This window comes from Rattus rattus, chromosome 2 (genome assembly GCF_011064425.1).
Source record: "Rattus rattus isolate New Zealand chromosome 2, Rrattus_CSIRO_v1, whole genome shotgun sequence".
NCBI lineage: Eukaryota > Metazoa > Chordata > Mammalia > Rodentia > Muridae > Rattus > Rattus rattus.
Window position 1 is genome coordinate 13,552,207 of NC_046155.1, and position 25,020 is coordinate 13,577,226.

General features: G+C 36.3%; 1 protein-coding gene and 1 pseudogene across 1 annotated transcript; both read left to right on the forward strand.

Annotated features, from left to right (window-relative positions):
- Nucleotides 1–997: 997 nt before the first annotated feature.
- Nucleotides 998–1,939, forward strand: LOC116893717 (olfactory receptor 5B12-like). The gene has a single exon (XM_032895432.1). The coding sequence runs from the start codon at nt 998–1,000 to the stop codon at nt 1,937–1,939; it is 942 nt and encodes a 313-aa protein (XP_032751323.1).
- A 16,571-nt stretch (nt 1,940–18,510) lies between these two features.
- On the forward strand, nt 18,511–19,443 carry LOC116891906 (annotated as a pseudogene).
- The last annotated feature ends 5,577 nt before the right edge of the window (nt 19,444–25,020 follow it).

Sequence of the window (25,020 nt, forward strand, 5' to 3'; positions counted from 1 at the left end):
AGGTCTATTTCCTTGGAAGCATCAACTATTAGACATTTGTTCTATGATCTGAGCATTGGGAAGAAACAGGGCAAAGAAGAAAAAGAGCTTGGAAGGTAATAAGTTTGACTTACATAATTTCAAAATGTTACTATCTTTTATATCTTTTAAGAACTTACACTTATATTGCAATGTAAGTGCAGTCATAGCCTGTAAAGAAGGATGAATTTAAACCACACCATTAAAAAGAATAAGGTTATATAATCTGTTCCCTTGATTATAAGAGTTTACTAATGAAGATGGATTAGTATATCAAAGATTCCAAGTTTGAAAGTGGCTCTCAAGTGAAGAAGCAGATTTATATGGGACTGTGGATGAATAAGCATATGTCATCTGATTCATCAAAGAAATTATATAAGATACAACATGAGTGATAAAACAATTTGTAGAAAGAGCAAAAATAACTCATTTATTTTGACTTTATTCCCTCTCAAATACAAATAAAACAGACTTGTGTGATGGCAGTAAAAAATCACTTCATAACTATAGGTATGTGAATGGAATTTCATACAAGTATCAGAGATGGGAAATACAGTACATAATTTGTTTTACTAACATAAAGCAAAGTTGATGGTATAATTCTACATTGCACTTGGTAACAAGTAACCTCTGATGTACATCTTAGAAAAGTGTGTTTAGGAAATAATACAAGTAACAAATAAGTACTTTGTAAGTTACTGAAATAAATATTTTAATATCCAGAAACTGAAAAAATACTCTAGTTTCATATTACGGAACAATATTGGCAGCAACAAAGTAGGCACCTCCATTTGTAGTATCCCCAGATAAATTACTTCATTCATCCAACAAGTACCCAGCATTCAGTTGTCTTTTTAACACTGTGAGTGTGGAAAATTGAATTATAGAACACCTAAAATATCAAAGTGAGTTCCATATACAATATTTTTTCATTTTTTATTTCATCCTAGGAGACTATCATAATTCTTATGAAACAAAGATGCAGAATATTTCAGAAGTCACTGAATTTATCCTTGTGGGATTAACAGATGCCCCAGAGCTACAGATTCCTTTATGTATCATCTTCACTTTTATTTATCTGACCACATTGATTGGTAATCTTGGGATGATTGGGTTGATTCTCCTGGATTCTCGTCTCCACACTCCCATGTACTTTTTTCTCAGTAACCTCTCACTGGTGGACTGTGTTTATGCCTCAGCTGTCACTCCTAAAGTAATAGAAGGGTTTCTCACAGAAAACAACATCATATCCTACAATGCATGTGCTACCCAGATGTTCTTCTTCATAGCATTTGTAATTACTGAAAGTTTTCTCTTAGTATCCATGGCCTTTGATCGTCATGCAGCAGTATGCAAACCCTTGCATTACTCTACCACCATGACAACAACAATATGTACCCTACTTATTGCTGGTTCTTACATAATTGGATTTTTACAATCTTCCATTCATGTTGCCTTCACATTCCACCTATCCTTTTGCCATTCCAACAGAGTGAATCATTTTTTTTGTGATATTCCCCCACTACTGGAACTTTCTTGTTCTAGTATCTACACAAATGAAATTGTATTGTTCATTTTGGCAGGACTCAATGTTGCTTTAAGTGTGTTGGTTATCTTGAATTCTTACATACTTATTTTTGTTGCAATCATGAGAATGCGTTCTGCTGATGGACAAAAGAAGGCCATTTCCACATGTGCTTCACACCTTACCACTGTTTCTATATTCTATGGCACAATCATCTTCATGTACTTACAGCCCAGCTCCACTCACTCCATGGACACTGACAAGGTAGCATCTGTATTCTACACCATGATCATTCCCATGTTGAACCCTATAGTCTACAGCCTGAGAAACACAGAGGTCAAGAATGCATTCAAAAAGGTTACTGGAAAAGTGTTATTTTCACTGGGATTAGTCTAAGTGTATCATGTTTGGAAATTATGGAAAACTTTTGAAGTATATTGTCTTTAAATATTTTATACATTATTCTTCATAACATTAATCTTTGTGAATTGGTATTTCATAGATGAAGCCTCATTATTTTTTCTGAATTCTGACTAACTCCTCTCATTTTTGATATATATAATAGAAATAGCATATATTACCTTTGAAAATCAAGATTATAATCCCAGATATTACAAGCATCCCACATTGTACCATAAACTGTATGTCTTTGTGTGTTTCATTTGAATAAAAATTTGGTTCCTTGAGATGGAGGAAGATAATATGTTTCAGGAAAAAATATTACATGCTCAGAAATCTTACTACTTTTAAAAGAAGTATGATCTCAATGAAACATACTAACCTCCTGATCTCACAGTATTAAAAGACTCACAATGGCAGGGCCTTAGAAAGATAATGTAAACGTAATGCTAGAATGAAGAGACTTAACATAAGTTCATTTGCATTTGTTTATTGAGCTCTATCTAGGTGTTCAGATTTTTTTCTTGACTGAGCACATGAATGAAGGATAGGCTTTCTAAGGATGAATGCATGTGTTTGTAGAGAGATCCTTGCCTATGCTCATGTAATTCACAGCCACTACCAAACTGATCAGATTAACAAGATAGACCTGGACATAATTGTTTCATTGATGTCATCCTGGCTCTGTGTGTGTTGAAGAGATACTTGTTCACATCTCAATAGAAATCTGTTGATGGCCATAGGTATGTAACATAGATGATAGATAGGTAGATAGATAGATAGATAGATAGATAGATAGATAGATAGATAGATGAGAGATAGATAGAGGTATAGACAAGGAGGTATTAATATAGGTGAACATTCATATATATTATACAAAATATATATTATACTAGAGGTATGTAGATATCAGGGTTTTATAATCATTACTTTTAATTTCTTATTAGTTTCTTAAGTATTTCATATAATATTCTTTGATCATAACCATTTTAACACCCTCAATTTCCCCCACAACAATTTTGTATTTTTTGCTTTTTTCACTTCAAGATCACTTAGCTACACTTTTAGAGAGAAATGTGTTTGTCTTCCAGCAGCTATAACTTGCCAATAGCTTCCTGGCTACTATTAGAATTATACATCAAACTCTCCTTTGAGTTGTCCAGTTGGTTTGTTGAATTTTTCAATTATTTGTTTATTTCAGCTTCAATTCTCTTCAATATTTATATCTCTTTAATTGAATGAGGTTTTTATTTATTTATTTTCACACTGCACATTTTATGCCCCTCCCGATCCACCCCACGACTCTTCCACATCCCAAAACTTTTTTCAACTTCCCGCTTCCCATTTCCATGAGAATGTTCCAATAGCAGCCACCCCACCGACCCCACCAGACATCTAAACTTCCTGGGCCTCCAGGATCTTGAGGGTTATGTGCATTTTCTGTGAATGAATCCAGACCTGAGAGTCCTCTGCTGTATAATATGTGTTAGGGGCCTCATCTCAGCTGGTGTGTCCTGCCTGGTTGGTGATCCAGAGTCTGAGTGATTTTGGGGGTCCGGGTAAATTGAGACTGCTGGTAATCCTACATGATTGGCCTCATCATCAGATTCCTCCAGCTTTTCCTTAATTCAACAGAGGCGTCAACAGATTCTGTTCATTGCATCTGACTCTTTCAGCTGCTTGTTGGATCTTTTAGACGGCAGTCATGATAGGTCCCTCTTGTGAGTGCCCCATAGCCTCAGTAATGGTGTCTTGTCTTGGGGCCTCCCCTTGAGCTGGATCCCACTTTGGGCCAGATCATGTTCCCCTCTTCCCCAACAACCATCCCTTTTCCCTCCCTTATACCTTCCATCTGTCCCCCCTTGTGGTTGCTTTCTTCTTTTTCCCAAGTGAGACTGAGGCCTCCTCACTTGGGTCCTTCAGCTTGTTGACATTTGAGTTCTATGGACTGTATCTTTGGTACTATAAACTTTACTGTATTGCTAATATCAACTTATTAGTGAGAACATACCATGTATTGTCTTTTGGGTCTGAACTACTTCTCTCAGGATGATATTTTCTAGTTCCATCCATTTGCCTGCAAAACTCATGATGTCCATGTTCTTAGTAGGTGAGTAGTATTCTATTGTGTAAATGAACCACATTTTCTGTATCCATTTTTCTGTGGTGGGACATCTGGCTTGCTTCCAGCTTCTGGCTATCACACATTAGGCCACTATGAACATAATGGGACACATGTCCCTGTCACACATTGGGGAATCTTTTGGGTATATTCCCAAGAGGGATATTTCTGGGTCTTTAAGTAGGTCTACTTCCAATTTTGTGAGGAACCTTTTAATTGATTTCCAGAGTGGTTGTACCAGTTTGCAACCACACTAGCAATGGAGGAGTGTTCCTCTTTCTCTATATCCTCCACTCATGTTGATTTGTTATCACCTGAGGTTTTGATCTTAGCCATTCTGACTGGTGTTAGATGGAACCTCAGGTTCGTTTTCATTTGCATTTCTCTGGTCATTAAGGACTTTGAACATTTCTTTAGATGCCTCTCAGCCATTTGAGATTCCTTTGTTGTGAATTCTCAGTTTAGTTCTATAACACAAATGGTAGATCTTCTTCTTTGTCATTTTTCTCAGGAATATATATATATATCTTCTTGGGCATCACTGTGGTATACATTTCTGTGCTTGTTAAGTTCACTAATCTGTTTGTTTGTGAATTTTATTTAAACATCTTGAATTCTTTAACATTTTGTGTCCTGAGTTCATCCATGTAATTCTTGATGGAAGACCTTGCTATAGGAGCAGATATTTTATGGGAAATATGTTTTTTACTTCAAATACTGTTTGTGATTTTATAATTACTTCTGAGAATATGGAATTCTTTGTGCATTGCATGTCAGATCTGAGATTCGGGCTACTTCAAGCTATGTGGTCTGGGTAAACTATGAGGGCTGTAGTTGGCCTGAACTAGTAAGGCTCAAGGTGCTCCTTAAGTTTTATCTGCATACAGATGTGAAGGAATGAAATCAAGATATAGTGTACATGATCTATGGTCAAGGAAACAAGTCAGACTGTATACAGGATGTAAGGTATGTCTAAATTTTTGAGGTTGGATGCAGCTTGAGCAAATGGAATGAAAGCAGAGAGGATGAGAAGAAACATATAGGTTGCCTACAATTTCACTGTAAGCAAGGGAACAGGTGAGATTCAAAATAATGGTAACAGACTGAAAGTAGGGTGCGCTCCCTGGCAAATAGCTGATAGAATAGGAAGACTGGAAGAAAGGAGAAGAGAGAGAATAAAGAAGCCTACGTGGGTTTGCTCCATTTCAGTTTTACAGATGGCTAGTTCTTTTTAAAAAAAAATATTGTTTAACTTTTTAAAATAATTACTGTTACGTTTTTGTTTTTTTTCTTTTTTCTTTTTTTCAGAGCTGGGGATTGAACCCAGGGCCTTGCACTTAGCTAGGCAAGCGCTTTGCCACTGAGCTAAATCCCCAACCCTACTGTTATGTTTTTATGTCTAGTCATTACCACTCTCCTGGTCTACTCTCCCCCAGTTCCATTCCTCCTCCCCCTATCTTCAAAAGGATGCTCCCCATACCACCAAATCTGTGGGGCCTTAAGCTTTTCAAGGGTTAGGTACATCTTCCATTGAAGATGAACCAGGTAGTTCTCTGCTGTTTATGTCTCAGTGGCTTCCGACCAGCTTATGTTTGCTTCCTAGTTAGCAGCTCAGTTTCTGAGAGGTCTTAGGGGTCCAGGTTAATTGAGACCGCTGGTCATCCTATAGTAACCTTCCTCATTCTCTTCCATCCTTTCCCTAATTCAACCATAGGGTTCCCTAGCTTCTGTTCATTGGTTAGGTGTCAGTATCTGCATCAATAATTGTGTCAAGCCTTGGAAACTCCCCTTGAGCTGTATCCCAATTTGTTCCTGTCATTGGACCTCTTTTTCCCTAAATATCTTCTCCATTTTTGTCCCTCCAATTTGTAAGCAGGAACAGAGTTTTTGACTGTGGTATGGCAACCCCCTCCCTCCACTTGATGCCCTGTACTGGATGTGGACTCTACAAATTCCCTCTCTCCACTTTTGGGCAGTTCATCTATGGTCCCTTGCTGTGAGTCCTGAGAGTCTCTTACCTACCAGGTCTCATTTTATTTTTACTTCATTTATTTGTAAATTTTATACAGGAACACTGTCATATTAACTTCCTTCCTTCTTTACTTCCATCTTCTATCTACTTCCTCTCAAAATCATGACTTTCTTTTCTGCATATGTGTGTGTGTGTGTGTGTGTGTGTGTGTGTGTGTGTGTGTGTGTGTGTGTACCTGACCTGACCGGTGTACGGTATGGAATAACTAACTAATTGGAGGTTTGTCCCAGGAGTAAATTTGTTCTTTTCTTTCACCACCCATTTCCATATCTTATAAATTGATGTGACAATTGTTTATGGAAATTTAAGCTTGCTAACATTTGTAATTTATGTTATTGAGATAAAAGGCAAATGAAGGGAAGCAATGAAAATACTAGATTTTTCATCAATTAGAAATCACTTTGGTTAAGCTTTTTTCTTGCCATCTTTTTGTATTAAGTTTCCTGGTAAGGCTGAGCATTAATTGTATATATGCTTGTATGTATTCTATTTTCTTATTTTATAAAATTTTAATTTAGTCATGATTTTGTTTTTTTAATATTTTTTATCAGATATATTTCTTTACTTACATTTCAAATGTTATTCCCCTTCCTGGTTTCCTGTCCATAAGCCCCCAGCCCCTCAACTCCCCCTACCACATACTCGGAATTACACCGTACATCTCCCGTACTGCACTCCCCCATATTCCCCTATACTGTAGGTCCAACTTTGGCAGGACCAAGGCTTCCCCTTCCACTGGTGCCCCAACAATGTGTATTCTCTGCTACAAATGCAGTTGGAGCCCTGGGTAAATCCATGTATAGTCTTTCGGTAGTGGTTTAGTCCCTAGAAGTTCTGAATGCTTGGCATCATTGTTTTTATGGGGTTGCAAGCTCTTTCAGTACTTCCTCTAATTTCCCGAAGGGGGTCCTGTTCTCAGTTCAGTGGTTTGCTGCTAGCATTGACCTCTGTATTGGAGATGCTCTGGATGTGTCTCTCAGGAGAGATCTATATCTGGTCCCTTTCAGCATGCATTTTTTAGCTTCATCAATCTTATCTAGTTTTGGTGGATGTATAATATGGGCCACATGTGGGGCAGGCTGTGAGTGGTCATTCCTTGAGTCGCTGCTCTAAACTTGGCTTCCATATCCACTCCTATGGATATTTTTTCCCCTTTTAAGGAGTGGGAGCATCTACATTATGGTCATCCTTCTTCAGCTTCCCATGATCTTTAGATTTCGTCTTGGGTAATTCGAGCCTTTTGGCTAATATCCACTTTTCTTTTTTTTTTTTTTTTTTTTTTTGGTTTTTTTTTCGGAGCTGGGGACCGAACCCAGGACCTTGCGCTTCCTAGGCAAGCGCTCTACCACTGAGCTAAATCCCCAACCCCAATATCCACTTTTCAATGAGTACATATCAAGTGTGTTTTTCTGTGATTGAGGTAGTTCACTCGGGATGATATTTTCTATTTCATTCTACTTGCCTATGAATTTCATGAAGTCATTGATTTTGATAGCTGAGTAGTACTCCATTGTGTATATGTACCACATTTTCTGAATCCATTCCTTTGTTGAAGGGCATCTGGTTTTTCCTACTTAAGGCTATTATAAATAAGGCTGCTATGAACATAGTGGAGCAGATGTAATAGATGGATGTTGGAGCATCTCTTGGGTATATGCCCAGGAGTGGTATAGCTGGGTCCTCAAGTAGTGCAATGTCCAATTTTCTGAAAAACCTCCAGACTGATTCCAAAGTTGTTGTACCATTTTGTAATCCCACCAACAATGGAGGAGTGTTCTTCTTTCTCCACATCTTTGCCAGCATCTGCTGTCACCTGCATTTTCATACCTTAGCTATTATGACTGGTGTGAGGTGGAATCTCAGGGTTGTTTTGATTTGCATTTCCCTGATGACTAAGGATGTTGAACATTTCTTCGTTTCTTTCGGAGCTTTGTGGGCATTTGATAATCCGCAGCTGAGAATGCTTTGTTTAGCTCCATACCCCATTTTAATAGTGTTATTTGGCTCTCTGTAGTCTAACATCTTGAGTTCTTTGTATATTTAGGATATTAGCCCATTATCAGATGTAGGATTGGTAAAGATCTTTTCCCAATCTGTTGGTTGCCATTTTGTCTTAATGACAATGTCTTTTGTCTTACAAAAGCTTTGCAGTTGTATGAGGTTCCATTTATCAATTTTTGACATTAGAGCATTAACCATTGTTGTTTTGTTCAGGAAGTTTTCCCCAGGTCCATATGTTTGAGATTTTTCCCCACCTTTTCTTCTATTAGTGTGAGTGTATCTGGTTTGATGTGGAGGTCCCTGATCTACTTGGACTTAAGCCTTTTACATGGGATAAGAATGGATTGATTTGCATTCTTCTACATGCTGGCCTCTAGTTGAACCAGCACCATTTGTTGAAAATGCTATCTTTCTTCCATTGCATGGTTTTAGCTCCTTTGTCAAAGATCAATTGGCCATAGATGTGTGGGTTCATTTCTGAGTCTTCGGTTCTCTTCCACTGATCTATCTGCCTGTCTCTGTACCAATACCATACAGTTTTTATGACTATTGTTCTGTAATAGTGCTTGAAGTCAGGGATGGTGATTTCCCCAGAAGTTCTTTTATTGTGGAGTATAGTTTTCGCTATCCTGTGCTTTTTGTTATTCCAACTGAATTTGTAAAATGCTCTTTCTGTCTCTATAAAGAATTGAGTAGGACTTTCGATGGGGATTTCACTGAGTTGTCATTAAGTAGAATACTGTTCAACTTCCATGTATATGTGGTCTTTCTGTCATTATTGTTATTGAGGACCAGTCTTAGTGCATGGTGATCTGTTAGGATGCATGGGATTATTTCTATCTCCCTGTATCTGATGAGCCCTGCTTTGTGACCGATTATATTTCAATTTTGGATAAGGTTCCATGAGGTAATGAGAAGAAGGTATATCCTTTTGATTTAGGATAGAATGTTCTATAAATATCTGTTAAGTACATTTGGTTTATTACTTCTGTTATTTTCCCTTTTTCTTTATTTAATTTCTGTTTCCATGATCTGTCTGTTGATCAGACTTGGGTGTTGAAATGTCCTACTATTATTGTGTGAGGTGCAATGTGTGCTTTGAGCTTTAGTAAGGTTTCTTTTATGAATGTAGCTGCCCGAGCATAGATATTGGAGCATATATATTTAGGATTGAGAGTTCATCTTGGTTGATTTTTCCTTTGATGAATATGAAGTGCCGTTCCTTATATTTTTTAATGACTTTTGGTTGCAAGTCAATTTTGTTTGATATTGGAATGGCAACTCCAGCTTTTTTCTTTGGGCCATTTACTAGGAAAGTTTTTTTCAGGCATTTACTCTGAGGTAGTGTCTGTCTTTGTCTCTAAGGTGTGTTTCCTGCATGCAGCAAAATGCTGGATTCTCTTTATGTATCCAGTCTGTAAAAGATAAAACAGAAAAACTCCTAACCCAAAACATACAGGAAATTCAGTACACAGGGAGAAGGTCAAACCTAAGGATAATAGGTATAGAAGAGAGTGAAGACTCCCAACTTAAAGGGTCAGTAAATAGCTTCAGCAAAAATATAGAAGAAAACTTCCCTAACCTAAAGAAAGAGATGCTCATGAACATACAAGTAGCCTACAGAATTTCAAATAGATTTGACCAGAAGAGAAATTACTCCTGTCACATAATAGTTAAAACACCAAATTCACAAAGCAAAGAAAGAATATTAAAAGTAGTAAGGGTAAAAGGTCAAGTGACATATGAAGGCAGACCATACAGAATTACAACCGACTTATAACCAGAGACTATGAAAGCCAGAAGATCCTGGACAGACCGTGAGAGAACACAAATGCCAGACCAAGTTACTGTATCCAGCAAAACTCTCAATTAACATAGATGGAGAAATGAAGATATTCCATGACAAAACCAGATTTACACAGTATCTTTCTACAAATCCAGCCCTACATAGGATAATAGTTGGAAAACTCCAACACAAGGAGAGAAACTATACCATACAGAAATCAATAATAGAATTTTCTTGCAATGAAACCAAAAGAGGAACAAACAAACATAATTCCACTTCTAACAATGAAATTAACAGGAAGCAACAATCACTATTCCTTAATATCTCTCAACATCAATGTACTCAATTCACCAATAAATTTGTGATGATTTTGTAATTAATATTTTGCATTTACATCTTTCTTCATTTCAATGTAACTTATTATTTTGATGTTGATACTGTTTCCTTAATATTCAACATGAATCATGTATTGTTAATGAAGGGAAACAATCGAGTTCATGTTTATTTTATCTTGTATATTTCTGCATTTTTAGCAATACTGATTTTTAGTAGAATGTCTAGTATTTAGTATTAGTAAGATTGTACTCTCTGTACCTTTATTTTTCCCTTCTGCTTAGGATAATATCCAAACTACATTTGTAAAATTATCACATCAAACCATACAAATCATTCCAATAATTACATGTGATAACTTTTAAGAAAATAAAAGAAATTATCTAAGGACTGCTCAGGAATTAAGAGGACCTGCTCCTGTGTAGAAGATCAGGGTTTGGTTTTTTAAAATCTAATAGTACCTCTCAACTGTTTATAACTCATTTCAAGGGAATAGTATGTTCTAGAGGTTGTACATTTCCACTCACCTGTGTTTAAAGAAAGGATTCCAGTTAAAGTCCTCATAAAAATGTGTTCTCTGGAGAAGAGAATAATCATTACTTATCTACATATGGTAAGAAAAACGTAGGTTGGGTATTTAGCTTAGTGGTATAGCATTTCTTTAACATTTATGAGTTCAACATCCAGCAACAATAACAAAAGGATAAAGAAAACACAAAACTCAGTTGACAGGTGTTTGTGATATATGAAAGATCCACTAACAGCTTTTGCCTGCATAGCATGGTGACGTTTGGTGACACATTCCTACATTACACCCTTTTTTCATTAAAATATAAGTGCACATTTTAAGAAAGAGTGCCAACAATTGATTTCAAGTAGTATAAAGTAGTCCTATGTGGATTACCATAAAAGAGAGGATGGTATAACAAGCAAGTTGAAATGAGCCCCAGAATCACATTACATTGAATTTTTCCAGTTGTGGTAATCAACGAAGTTCCTATATTCATCTGTGCCTTATTCAGCTTTCTCATAGTCTGAACTCAGCAAATGTTCCTTCACACTAGAAAACACATTGATACAAGAACAAGAGAATTTAGTCATGCTTCAGGACTTAGGGTAGTGTAAAACTAGCAGGATGGTTAATTTGCTCATGTTATCCTTGATACTGGATGGTAGCACTAATTTCTTCAATTCCTTCAGGGATATGATACAGGCGTCGGTTGACCATTTTCTTTGGCAAAGAAAAGCCTAAAGACTTCTCTATAGCCTTTCCAACAATAATCGCCATCACCCCATTGCTGAGGGTCTACCTTCTAAGTATATCTTTCCCAGTCATACACTATGAGACTGGAAAAATAACCACAGTGTAAATTTGGGCTCCCACTAGACATACTACAAGTAGAACTTCAATCAACACTCAACCCACGACCTCCACAAACCCCTACTTTAGCTGGGGAGATAAAATGTTTCTTAGAAATCTCACAGAATCAGCATTAATTTATAAGAAGTATTCAGCAGATCCTCGAGTGTCTGATTGTTTTCTTTTGCAGTATATAGTTACCTTTGTGAAAGACTGTAGGTTCCTTAGTGCGGAAAGACTGATTAAAAGACAACAGTAAAACATTTAGGTGTTTTATCAAGGTCCTTCCTCTGGGAAAACTGGCTGTTCTTTCATTCTATGTGTTGTCTGTCTGCAAATTATCTCATCTGGAAAATGATTCAAGAGGCAAAATTTCTTTGCAACAATGTGACTTTCTTACATTTGTTTGAGAATTTTTCTGCCTATACAGATCAAACATTTTAGTACATTTCTTATATAGTTGATGAATGGAGACACCATGATTCATTGCCCAGTACCAAATGATCATACCTGTTGTGGCACCATATAATTCACTTTACCTGTGCTTACCACTACCTGTTAGGCAAGTATGAACATTACTTCATCTATCGTGAGCTTTAGGATAATTATGATCACCTTGACTTTGGAAATTCAGCATTTCCATCTGACCTCTGCAACCTGAGAACACATTTAAACCCTTTGTATATAAGTATCCAAAATGCACATCAAAATTGTCAATGCTAAGGTCTGACAGGACACAATGGATAAAAATAAAGCACTTCAAATGTGCTGGTGTCTCATTTATTATTTTATGTCCTACAGATAAGTGAAGGTTACTTATTCTAGGCCTTCCCATTGTGGGGGATTAGGTTTTTACACAGTGTGCCCAGTCTACCATTGTTCTTTTCTAGTGCCTTAAAATCACTTTATCAACACTAAATCAAAATCGTTCCCAATGGCTTATTTTTGGAATAATACTTCAGCTGGCAATTCAAAGAATCTTTTGAAACTATTATTAATTAAATGAGCTTCTGCATTAAACCGAGAATCTCTGCTCAGAAGGCCCATTTCAATAAATTTAGCCTGATACAGAATTTTGGTCTTTCCACCACTATCCCACAGTCTTAATATCCATTTCTACATGTTTCCCAGCCCTTAGCTTGAATGAATTAGCAAACTCAAAAATGTCTTTAGTAGTATTAGACACCTCCTAATGGACTAAGTTTTCTATCCACACCCCTGTCTAAGTACCTGCTTTTAGTATTGTTAAGTATAGTTGTAAGTCTGGAGGCAACTATTGGTGGGTCTTGTAGGAGGAAAAGAAAAGTCCTGCTGCCAGGTGGCTACTTCCACATAAACAAACTGAAGGTTGCCCGACTGAATAAATATTGGTGGTACAGCTAATGACAGCCAATAACTAACTCCCACATAGAGGACACACTTGCTTGAGACCAAGGTGATGCAGGTGTGGTATATAAAGAACACTCCCAGTGAATTAAGGAATGATCTTACTATTGCATTCTCCCCTGTTCCATGAGGTTGAGCCATTGATTCTGTGTCTTCTCACCCATTGCTCCCAAATGCGAAACTGGGCAGGACTGGGGATTCAGATTATAGGATTTTAAGAACAGCAGTATTGTCTTGATAGGCAACATGGGATTAATATCCTATGTTAAAGGCAAAAAGGGCAATATTTCAAGGGATAGGCCTCAGGATAAATGGGCTGAGAAAGAAAAGATACAGCGTTAAAAATAGTTCAAAATAATATAAAATTAGTTTGGGTAACTCAAATCAAACCAGTGAGAAATCTGCATGACAATAACTTCAAGTATCTCAAGAAAGAAATCAAAGAAAAACTAAACAAAATGGAAAGATATCCTTCCCATGGTCATGGACTGGTAGGGTCAAACTAATAAAAGTGGCCATTCTACCAAAAGCAATCTACATATTCAGTGCAACCCCATCAAAATTCCAACACAATTATTCACAGACAGGGAAAGTGCATTTCTCAATTTCATATGAAAAAAACAAAAGTCCCAGGATAGGGAAAGCAATTGTTAACAGTAAAAGAACTTCATCGGGAAGTTATCTGACATCAAGTTATAGCTACAGAGCAATAGTGATAAAACTGCATGATATTAGTACGGAAAGAGGTTGATCAATGTAATAGAATAGAAGACTCAGCAATAAAACATGGACACTTGATATTTGACAAAGAAGACAAAAGTACACAATGGAATAAAACAAAGCATCTTCAATCTATGGTGCTGGTCTAACTGGCAGCCTGTATGCAGAAAAACAAAATAGAGACATATTTGCCAACATGTATAAAACTCAAGTTTAAGGGGCTCAAGGATCTCAACATAAAACCAGATATACTACATTTAATAGAAGAGGAAATAGGAGAGAGCCTGGAAATCACTGGAATGAGGATAATTTTCCTAAATAACTCCGAATGGCTTAGGCTCTAAGACCAAGAATTAAAAAATAGAACCTCATGACTACTTTCCATTCACTCTTTAAGAAAATCAACTTTGCATGATTTTTTCTCTTCTTGGAACTACTTTCCCCATTAAATTTACAAATCCAAGTTTTGCTTAGGTATAGATCTCTGATAATAAAGTCCCCACGCTGTTCCAATGTATTAAGGAGATGTGTCTCTAAGGCTACTGAAAGTTTCACTGTGGAACTTGAGATCAGATAAACAAATCAATTATCTTAATTTTTCAAAGAAATAATTGCTGCATGCACTATTAGTACATGATATATTAATGTATTTTTTAAAAATGCAATCTCATATTTATGTTCTTAAAGCCAAAATTATATATGTAATAAATATTCTAATTATACCAAAATGATCATTTCATTGTGTGTATCTATATTTTATCATAAAATTATGCACTTTACCTCTATCCATAATGTATTGCTATTTTATATATTAAAATTAAGAAGAAAAAATTAATGCAGATAATGGTTTTGTGGTAAAAACAAAAGTGGATATTTTCTTGACAAAAAATGTTGAAAAAAATTTTATCTAACGTCATGCAAAGGATCTTGTGTGACAGTTATGTACTGACAGAGAGGAAAAATATTATGAAATATATTTAAAATTGAAAACTTTAAACAATAAATATATAATAATAAAAATTGCAAAAGGTATGGTATCATATACAAAGAGATTTCAATGAATTTTAATATTATTTTTCTGCCTAACTTGTGTCTAGCTCAACTGATTTGAACAGGCTGTATTTCCTGAAATTCCCTTCCCCAATATACTTATAAACTATCACAGACAAAATATTTACAGGCTTCTGACGTGGTAGTTTGGATGGCCTGTGTAAGATCATGAGGTTCTAGAGATAGCCATTCTCATGGAGTTGCTCCCAATGAGATATTTGCAAATCTTGTCATCTTAAACTTTAAAATGTAAAGCACAAGACTTGATTCTGTTCCACAGCAGAGTTCCACAGATGTGAAAGATGATTCTCTCCATAAGAAAATGCTTCCCTGGATGTGGGTACTGTTGACGTGCAAGCTTTACAGGTCCATACCACATGTTTGCAGCCTTTCCTCAACTGCGTCACTTTCAAGGACAACAGTTAAGTACTTCAGAAGCATGAATTGTATATAGTACTCTCTTAGACTCAGAGAATACAGTAGAGGAAATGGGCAGGAAGTAGCTAACAGCTTGACACTTGTGATTAGAAATGGAATGGGTGAAATAAAGTCACATGGACAAAAGGGATTGAGATGGTGCTCTTGACTTGCTTTCTTGTCTATGCTTGGAGTATGGGGTTTGATTTAGTTTGGAAGAATTTGAATATGATGTATGAGGATCCATATGGTTGAGGAATATCTACACTAGGCTAGGACACTATGTGGGTGGTACTCAAACTAGGTCTGGAGATTTGTGAAGAATAGGTATGTTAAGGAAAGACAATGGAGAAGAATGTAGAAAGTCTCAAGGAGCTTGTGGGCTCTTATGGAAGAAAAGGAGGAAGGATTGTAGCCCATAAAGGTAGAGTAACCTGGACCCTTGGGGTTTTCATTTTCTGAACCAACAATCAAAGAACTTAGAGGGCTGTATCTAGGCCTCCTTGCACATATGTAGCATATGAACAGCTTAAATTTCATATGAGTCTTGAACAACTGGAACAGGGGTAATCCCAACATCTGTTCCCTGTATGTGGGATACATTCTTCTAGCTTGGCTTCATTGTCTGGCTTTGGTAGGAGAGGAAGCCCTTAGGGTCACAGACACTTGAAATACCAGGGGGAATAACCAGGGGTGGCCACCTGCTCAGTAGAGAGGAGGAGGAAGGATGGGGGAAGGATTGTGTAAAGAGGTGAACAGAAGAAGTGCTCTGAGCTAGATATAAATTAAATAAGTAAAAAGAAAACACATGGGTTTGGGAATTTAGCTCAGTGGTAGAGCGCTTGCCTAGCAAGCGCAAGGCCCTGGGTTCGGTCCCCAGCTCCGAAAAAAAGAAAAAGAAAAAAAAAAAGAAAACACATATACTCAAAATAGCATACTATGTAAACTTAAGTATCTTTTTATAATGCTTAAAATGAAGAAGTAAAAGTTCTAACTCCTAACTTTTGAAGAAAATTGATATCGCACTGCTTGAATAAGTTGCTAAAGTTGTTTATGGAAAAAAAGTTTTATTGGATATTTCTTTATTTACATTTCAAATGTTATTCCCTTTCCCAGCTTCCTGTGCATAAGACCCCTATACCTTCCCCCTTCCTATCATCTATAAGGGTGTTCCCCTCCCCATCCATCTCCACTTACCGCTCCCCCCACATTCCCTGACACTAGAGGTCCAGCCTTTGCAGGAACAAGGGCTTCTCCTTCCATAGGTGCTCAGCAAGTCCATCCTCTGCTACATATAATGGACTTTAAAGTTGATTTCTTATTTGCTTTCCATTTCTCTGTTCAACCTTGTTGTGGAACACTGTGTTTTAAAACTGGGGACTTTTTCATCTGAGTGTATATTCCCCAATATCTTCGTATGTGCTGTTAGACAAAATGCAAACACTATATTTTGCAATCTCCATCAATGTTAAAAACCAATGTAAGTTCATTAGTCTCTAGAGACACCCAATTATATGTACTGTTCCCCCTGAGATACAGCTTCTAGATATAGCTTTTAGTTATGTTATTACATTGGCAATATTATAAGACAAGATTCTAGTTCAAAGCAGAGCTCTTCATGTGGAGAAGGACAATATCAATATACTGTCATAGTTATGTATGTTAGGTCAATGCACTGGACGTGAAATATCACACAGCCTTCCTTTTGCCTTCTATTTTTCTGTTTCTAGCACAACACTAAGTATTAAGTAAGTATTAAAAACATGTAAATATTGGTAGACATAACTGTAAATACCAAGCTATTTTCATTTTGATTTATAGATACAAACAAATAAGTGAAATTAATTTAAAACATTAAAGCAACAGGTCCAGAGATACTTGATTATTGACAATCTTTTCAATTTTGTCCCATTGTTCTTATGACAAATATGCTGCACTAGAAGAGCCAAAATTCTCCTCTAAAGACATTTAGATCCTACTGGTTTCACTCCAGAGGGAGCCCAAGTTTTAATTTTCTATTTAAAATGTTCTAAAGGATCAGATAATTTCAGCTCACTGTTAATTTCATAAGGTTGTAGAACTTTCAACATCAATTTAAATATATCAGTTACAAGTTTCTGTTTCCTGAGAGTATTAACATTTAGGTATGAATATGATGAGCTGACTTTATGAAGATACTAAGAAAAGATAAACAAGGACTGGAATGGTAATGGCTATGATTTACATGATGCAAAATAGTATCTTTTACACATGCAAAATTTACACATTTCTTTAATTTAAGTACATGAAGGGAAAGTATCATTTGAATACTGCTCATTTAAAGGAATAAGATTACATTATCTGATGCCTTGAACATAAGAAGTTATTAATGCTGAGAAATAAGTATACCTAAGATTTTCAAGTTGAGAGTAGATCCCAAGTTAAGGAGACTCATTTGAAATCATAGCTGCTTTTTCAAGTGTCATGCAATCTACCATGGTAATGGTACAACAAGATGTACTTATAATACACTGTATTTGAAGTTACACATTATATGGAGAGACCAAACTAGCTATCCAATAGTTTTTACGGTATTCTCCCTCACATGCAAGTATAACAAACGTGTGGTGGTAATAGAAAAGCAACATATATAATATATAATAAAATAAAATAAAATAGTGCCCATTATATATAATGAAAGCATTTCAAAGTATTTCAACTTTTTGAAACACTATGACCTTAGGTTTTCAAATGAGTGTTTTGATATATCTAAACTTCACAATGAACATGCTCCATACATCAAGAAGTTATCATCTTGTCCAATATTAAAAGGAAATAATTTAAGAAAGACCTTAGTAACTTAGTTATAAAAGTGAGTACTTATGAACCAACACCCAAAATTCAGTATAGCCCCAGTTAGTGTGTTAAAATTGATGGAAGTATTACAGATGGGAAATTCATTGGATAGGTTTTGTAACTAACACAAAGAGAAGAATAATCGGTTGTTCCTACATTGCTTTAGTTTCAAGTAAGATTCTGATGCACAACTCATAAAATATGCTTATAAGATTTTGCAAAAATATCAGTCCTATGTATGTTACTGAAAATAATATTTTCACTTATGAGAAAACGGAAATATGACATAGGTTTATAATAGGAAAACCTATGAACAGCAATGAAGTGACAATTTCCATTTGACCACTACCAGGTAAGAAACTTCATTTAGGTCATTCCTCCACAGAATTCAGATTAAGCCATTTAACACAGAAAAGAAAGCTGACATGTGATTAAGAGAATGTGAACATTCTTAAGATATTTTGCCGATATACAGATAAAATACTTTTCTTTCATCCTAGGAGGCTGTCATAATTCCCATATAAAACTGATGCAGAATATTTCAGAAGTGACTGAATTTATTCTTCTTGGGTTAACAGATGCCCAATTTCTGCAAGTTCCTTTATTTATTATCTTCACTCTCATTTATTTGACCACCTTGGTTGGGAATCTTGGGATGATTTTGTTGATTCTCTTGGACTCTAGACTGCACACTCTCATGTACTTTTTCCTCAGTAATCTCTCCCTTGTAGACCGTGTTTATGCCTCAGCTGTCACTCCCAAGGTATTAAAAGGGTTTCTCACAGAAGATAAGATCATATTCTACGATACATGTGCAGCCCAGATGGTCTTCTTTGCAGCATTTGCTACTATTGAGAGTTTTCTCCTGGCCTCAATGGCATATGACATCATGCAGCAGTGTGCAAACCCTTGCATTACTCCACCACCATGAGAACTATGAATTGTGCCCTATTTCTGGCTGGATCATACGTCAGTGAACTCTAACAATCTTCCATCCATGTTGCTTTCACTTTTCATCTTTCCTTCTGACATTCCAATGTGGTAAATCGCTTTTTCTGTGATATTTCCCCCACTATTAGCTGTTTTCTTGCTTAAGTATTTACACAAATGAAATCATACTATTCATGTTGACAGAATTTAATGTTGGCTTTACTCTATTCATTATCTTGAATTCTTATTTACTCATTTTTGTTGCAATTCTGAGAATGAACTCTGCTGAGAGTTGGAAGAAGGCCATTTCCACCTGTGCATCCCACCTTACCACTGTTTCAATTTTCTACTTACAGCCCAGCTCAAGGCACCCATGGACACTGACAAAATGGCATCCGTGTTCTACACCATGGTCATCCCCATGCTGAACCCTCTAGTATACAGCCTGAGAAATAAAGAAGTCAGGAATGCATTCAAGAAGATTGCTGGAAAAGCTTTGCCTTCACTGGGATTAGCCAGTTACTTGTAACGTATCTTAATTTCGGGGTATATTTGTTATAAGTATTTTCTGTTTATTACTTTTGTATTCTGACAATATAAAATTAATTTGGATGTTATTATAGAAATTAGATCCATTTTTATTTTAAACAAGAACAAGTTTATTGTAAGGCACTCACAAATAAAACATTAAGGAGCTACAATGAAATAGTGACTCAAAGGAAACTTGCCCGGGCTCTAATTCTGTACATTTCAATAAACTGCAGTACAGTTCGAATAGCCATGCTGGAAGCCTTGAAGCTTGGCTTGTAGTTTTTTCTTTTTTTCTTTTTGTTTGTTTGTTTTTTGGGGTTTTTCTTTTCTTTTCTTTCATTTTTTCTTTTTTTTTTTTTGTCCTTTTCCTTTTTATTTCTCGATCTTTATTAACTTGGGTATTTGTTATTTACACTTCAATTGTTATTAACTTTCCCAGTGGTTTCCTGACCAACATCCCCCTAACTCCTCCCCTCCTCTTTTCTATGGGTGTTCCCCTCCCCATACTTCCCCCTTTACCACCCTCCCCCCAAAAAACACATTCACTTTGGGTTCAATCTTGGCAGGACCAAGGGATTCCCCTTCCACTGGTGATCTAACTAGGCTATTCATTATTACCTATGCAGTTGGAGCCCAGGGTCAGTCCATGTATAGTCTTAGGGTAGTGGCTTAATCCCTGGAAGCTCTGGTTGGTTGGCATTGTTGTTCATATGGGGTCTCAAGACCCTTCAAGCTCTTTCAGTCCTTTCTCTGATTCCTTCAATGGGGGTCCCCTTCTCAGTTCAGTGGTTTTGCTGCTGTCATTCACCAGAATATTTGCCATATTCTGGCTGTGTCTCTCTGTAGACATCTACATCCGGTTCCTGTCAGCCTGCACTTGTTTGCTTCATCCATTTTATCTAGTTTGGCAGCTGTATTTGTATGGGCCACAGGTGGGTCAAGCTCTGAATGGATGTTCCTTCAGTCTCAGTTCTAAATTTTGTCTCCCTATTCCCCCTCAAGGGTATTCTTGTTCCCCTTTTAAAGAAGGAGTGAAGCATTTGAATTTTCATCATCCTTCTTGAGTTTCATGTGCACTGTGCATCTAGGGTAAATTGAGCATTTGGGCTAATATCCACTTATCAATGAGTGCATACTATGTGTGTTTTTCCTGTGATTGGGTTACCTCACTCAGGAGGATATTTTCCAGATCCATCCATTTGCCTATGAATTTCATAAAATCATTGTTTTTGATAGCTGAGTAGTATTTCATTGTTTAGATGTGCCACAATTTCTGTATCCATTCCTATGTTGAAGGACATATGGGTTCATTCCAGCTTCTGGCTATTATTAAGAAGTCTGCTATGAACATTGTGGAAGATGTGTCTTTGTTATATGTTGGGGCATCTTTTGGGTATATGACCAAGAGAGGTATAGCTGTGTCCTCAATTAGTTCAGTGTCCAATTTTCTAAGGAATCTCCCAACTGATTTCCAGAATGGTTGTACCTGTCTGCAATCCCACTAACAATGGAGAGTGTTCCTCTTTCTCCACATCCTTGCCAGCATCTGCTGTAACATGAGTTTTTGATCTGAGCCATTCTGACTGGTGTGAGGTGCAATCTCAGTGTTGTTTTGATTTGCATTTCCCTTATGACTAAAGATGTTGACCATTTCTTTAGGTGTTTCTCAGCCATTCAGCATTCCTCAGCTGTGAGTTCTTTGTTTAGTTCTGTACCCCATTTTTTTAGGGTTATTTGTCTCCCTGAGGTCTAACTTCTTGAGTTTTTTGTATATTTTGGATATAATCCCTATATCAGTTGTAGGATTGGTAAAGATCTTTTCCCAATCTGTTGGTTGCTGTTTTGTCCTAACAACAGTGTTCTTTGCCTTACAGAAGCTTTGCAGTTTTATGAGATCCCATTTGTCAATTCTTGATCTTAGAGCATAAGTCATTGGTGTTGTGTTCAGGAAATTTTCTCCAGTGCCCATGTGTTTGAGATGCTTCCCCATTTTTTCTTCTATTAGTTTGAGTGTATCTGATTTGATGTGGAGGTCCATGATCCACTGGGACTTAAGCTTTGTACAGGATGATAAGAATGGATAGATCTACATTCTTCTACTTGCTGACCTCCAGTTGAACCAGCACCATTTGCTGAAAATGCTTTTTTCCATTGGGTAGTTTTGGCTCCTTTGTCAAAAATTCAAGTAACCATAGGTGTGTGGGTTCATTTCTGGGTCTGCAATTCTATTCCACTCTTCTATCTGTCTGTCTCTGTACCAATATCATACAGTTTTTATCACTATTGCTCTGTAATACTGCTTGAGTTCAAGGATACTGATTCCCCCGAAAGTCTTTTTATTGTTGAGGATAGTTTTATCTATCCAGGGATTTTTGTTATTCCAGATGAATTTGCAAATTTTTCCACTTAACTCTATGAAGAATTGGCTGGTTCTTTGAGAAAATCAACAAGATAGATAAACCCTTAGCCAGAATAACCAGAGGACACAGAGCATGTGTCCAAATTAACCAAATCTGAAATGAAAAGGGAGACATACCAACAGAGCCAGAGGAAAATTAAAAAAAAAATCATCAGATCCTACTACAAAAGCCTATATTCAACAAAACTTGAAAATCTGGAGAAAATGGACAATTTCCTAGACAGATACCAGGTACCGAAGTTAAATCAGGAACAAATAAACCATTTAAACAACCTCATAACTCCTAAAGAAATAGAATCAGTCATTAAAAGGCTCCCAACCAAAAAGATCCCAGGTCTAGATGGGTTCAGTGCAGAATTCTTTAGACCTTCATAGAAGACCTCATACCAATACTATCCAAACTATTCCACAAAATTGAAACAGATGGAGCGCTACTAAATTCCTTCTATGAAGCCACAATTACTTTTATACCTAAACCACACAAAGACCCAACAAAGAAAGAGAACTTCAGACCAATTTCCCTTATGAATATCGACACAAAGATAATCAATAAAATTCTTACAAACCGTATCCAAGAGCACATCGAAACCATCATCCATCATGATCAAGTAGGCTTTATTCCAGGGATGCAAGGATGGTTTAATATACGGAAAATCATCAATGTAATCCACTATATAAACAAACTGAAAGATAAAAACCACATGATCACTTCCTCAGATGCTGAGAAAGCATTTGACAAAATTCAATACCCCTTCATGATAAAAGTCCTGGAAAGAAGAGGAATTCAAGGCCCATACCTAAACATAGTAAAAGCCATATACAGCAAACCAGTAGCTAATATTAAACTAAACATAGAGAAACTGGAACCAATCCCACTAAAATCAGGGACTAGACAAGGCTGCCTTCTCTCTCCCTGCTTATTCAATATAGTTCTCGAAGTCCTACCAATAGCAATCAGACAATAAAAGGAGATCAAAGGAATAAAGATGGAAAAGGAAGAAGTCAAAATATCACTATTTGCAGATGATATGATTGTATACTTAAGTGATCCCAAAAATTCCACCAGAGAACTACTAAACCTGATAAACACCTTCAGCAAAGTGGCTGGGTATAAAATTAACTCAAATAAATCAGTAGACTTACTCTATACAAAAGAGAAACAAGCCAAGAAAGAAATTAGGGAAACGACCCCCTTCATAACAGTCCCAAATAATATAAAATACCTTGTTGTGACTTTAATGAAGCAAGTGAAAAATCTGTATGATAAGAACTTCAAGCCTCTGAAGAAAGAAACTGAAAAAGATCTCAGAAGATGGAAAGATCTCCTGTGTTCATGGATTGGCAGGATTACTATAGTAAAATTATAATTCTTGATTCTTTGTGGGATTTGGTTATTCTTTTGAGTTTGATTTTGCCGTGATTATACAATGTCTTTTCTTCTATCTGCTTTTGGAGTATCAATAAAAGACTGGTACAAAAGGCAATAGAGACCATCTGAATATGGGTGGAAAGTATGTAAAGAGTAAGTGAAGAATTTTTGGAAAGAGAGTAAGTTGTGCATGAGGTGTGCATGAGTTGAGTGTACAGTGAGAGAGAATTTGAGAAAGTGTGAGAAGTGTGTGCATGTATGTGTGTGTATGTGTGCATGCATTTGTGTGTGTGAGAGAGAGAGACATAGAGAGACACAGAGATAGACAGAGAAATAGCTTAAAGTATCTGGACACACAACTCAAAAGTAGCCTTTTTATATGCAAATAACAAATGGTCTGTGAATGAAATCAAACAACACCTCCCTCATTAGCCTCAAATATATAAAATATCTTGGGATAACACAAACCAAGCAAGTGAAAGACTTGTATAAAAGAAACTTTTCCTCTTTGAAGAATGAAATTGAAGAAGAAATCAGAAGTTGGAAATATTTTTCATAATCATGAATCAGTAGGATTGATTATCTTAGCAATAGCAATCTACAAATTTAATGAGATTCCCATCAAAATTCTAACACAATTCTTGACAGATCATGTCATGAAAGAACAAGTCATATATATTCCTATTCCCAAGGCTAGAGATTGCTTTCTCAAAACTCATGAAAGACTCAATTTCTGAAGATGACAGCTATAAAACTCACTGAACATAGGGTAGCACACGAATGCTTACACAGTGCCTCTATTCTACATTCCAGTGTCTTTATTAAAAATAGTACTATGCATGTTATTAAAAGAGAGACATAAACACCAAACCAACAAAAATCATTCTATCTCCAAAAGTGTACTCCCTGCAAGTTATACCAGGACAACAGTTATACAAACTTATGGAAGTAATAAACCAATAACTGAGCTGACTTACTGCCAACTCTACAAGATGGTGTTTGAACACAACTTGGCATGACTTGAGAGAGTAAAAGCCTGAGATTACACAGCCCAAGGACCTAGCACAAAACAATCAGTACTGTTATTTTAAAAATTAAATAAAAATGTAGAATAAAATGTTTTTTCATGACATACGGTTATACTATGATCAGTGCCTTGTTCAACCATCATTAGAAAGTCTTCCTCCTGCAGTAGATGGGAACAAATATAGAGCTCTTTAGACAAAATTTACATCGAACCCTGAGAAAGAGAAAGCATGAAGTATATAAGAGCAAGAGATAATGGAGGACACCCCAAAAATAAGGCTCTCTAATTGAACATGAGAAAAACTCACATACATTTAAAGAGACTGAATCAGCATGCCAAATGCCATGAGTCTACACCAAGTCCTCTGCAATTACATTATGGCTTCCAGTTTTTAATGAGGTTCCTGAATATGCAACTACTGGTTATCTGATCCTTTTGTCCTCTTCTGGGTTCTTTTCCATTTTCGGTTTGTCCAATTTCAATAGAAGAATTTTCATTTCTATTAGTATAATTTATTTTCTTATATGTTTTAAAGAAAGGAAGGAAGAGAAGAAGAAAGAAAAGAAAATATATTAACCTAGCCACTAGGGTAAAGATTAACAACAAAACTCTCATTTATACTTACTTATACTTCCTGGAGAGGACAATATGTTTTATCTAATTTGATTACACTGGATAAATCAACAGATCTAGGTATGATCTCATGTTCATGAGTAGTTGACCAACAAAAATGTTGTCTACAAGTTATTCGTGAGTTTAT

Excerpts from the sequence above, each read along its gene's own strand:
- LOC116893717 (XM_032895432.1), top strand. The coding sequence starts at position 998 with ATGCAGAATATTTCAGAAGTCACTGAATTTATCCTTGTGGGATTAACA.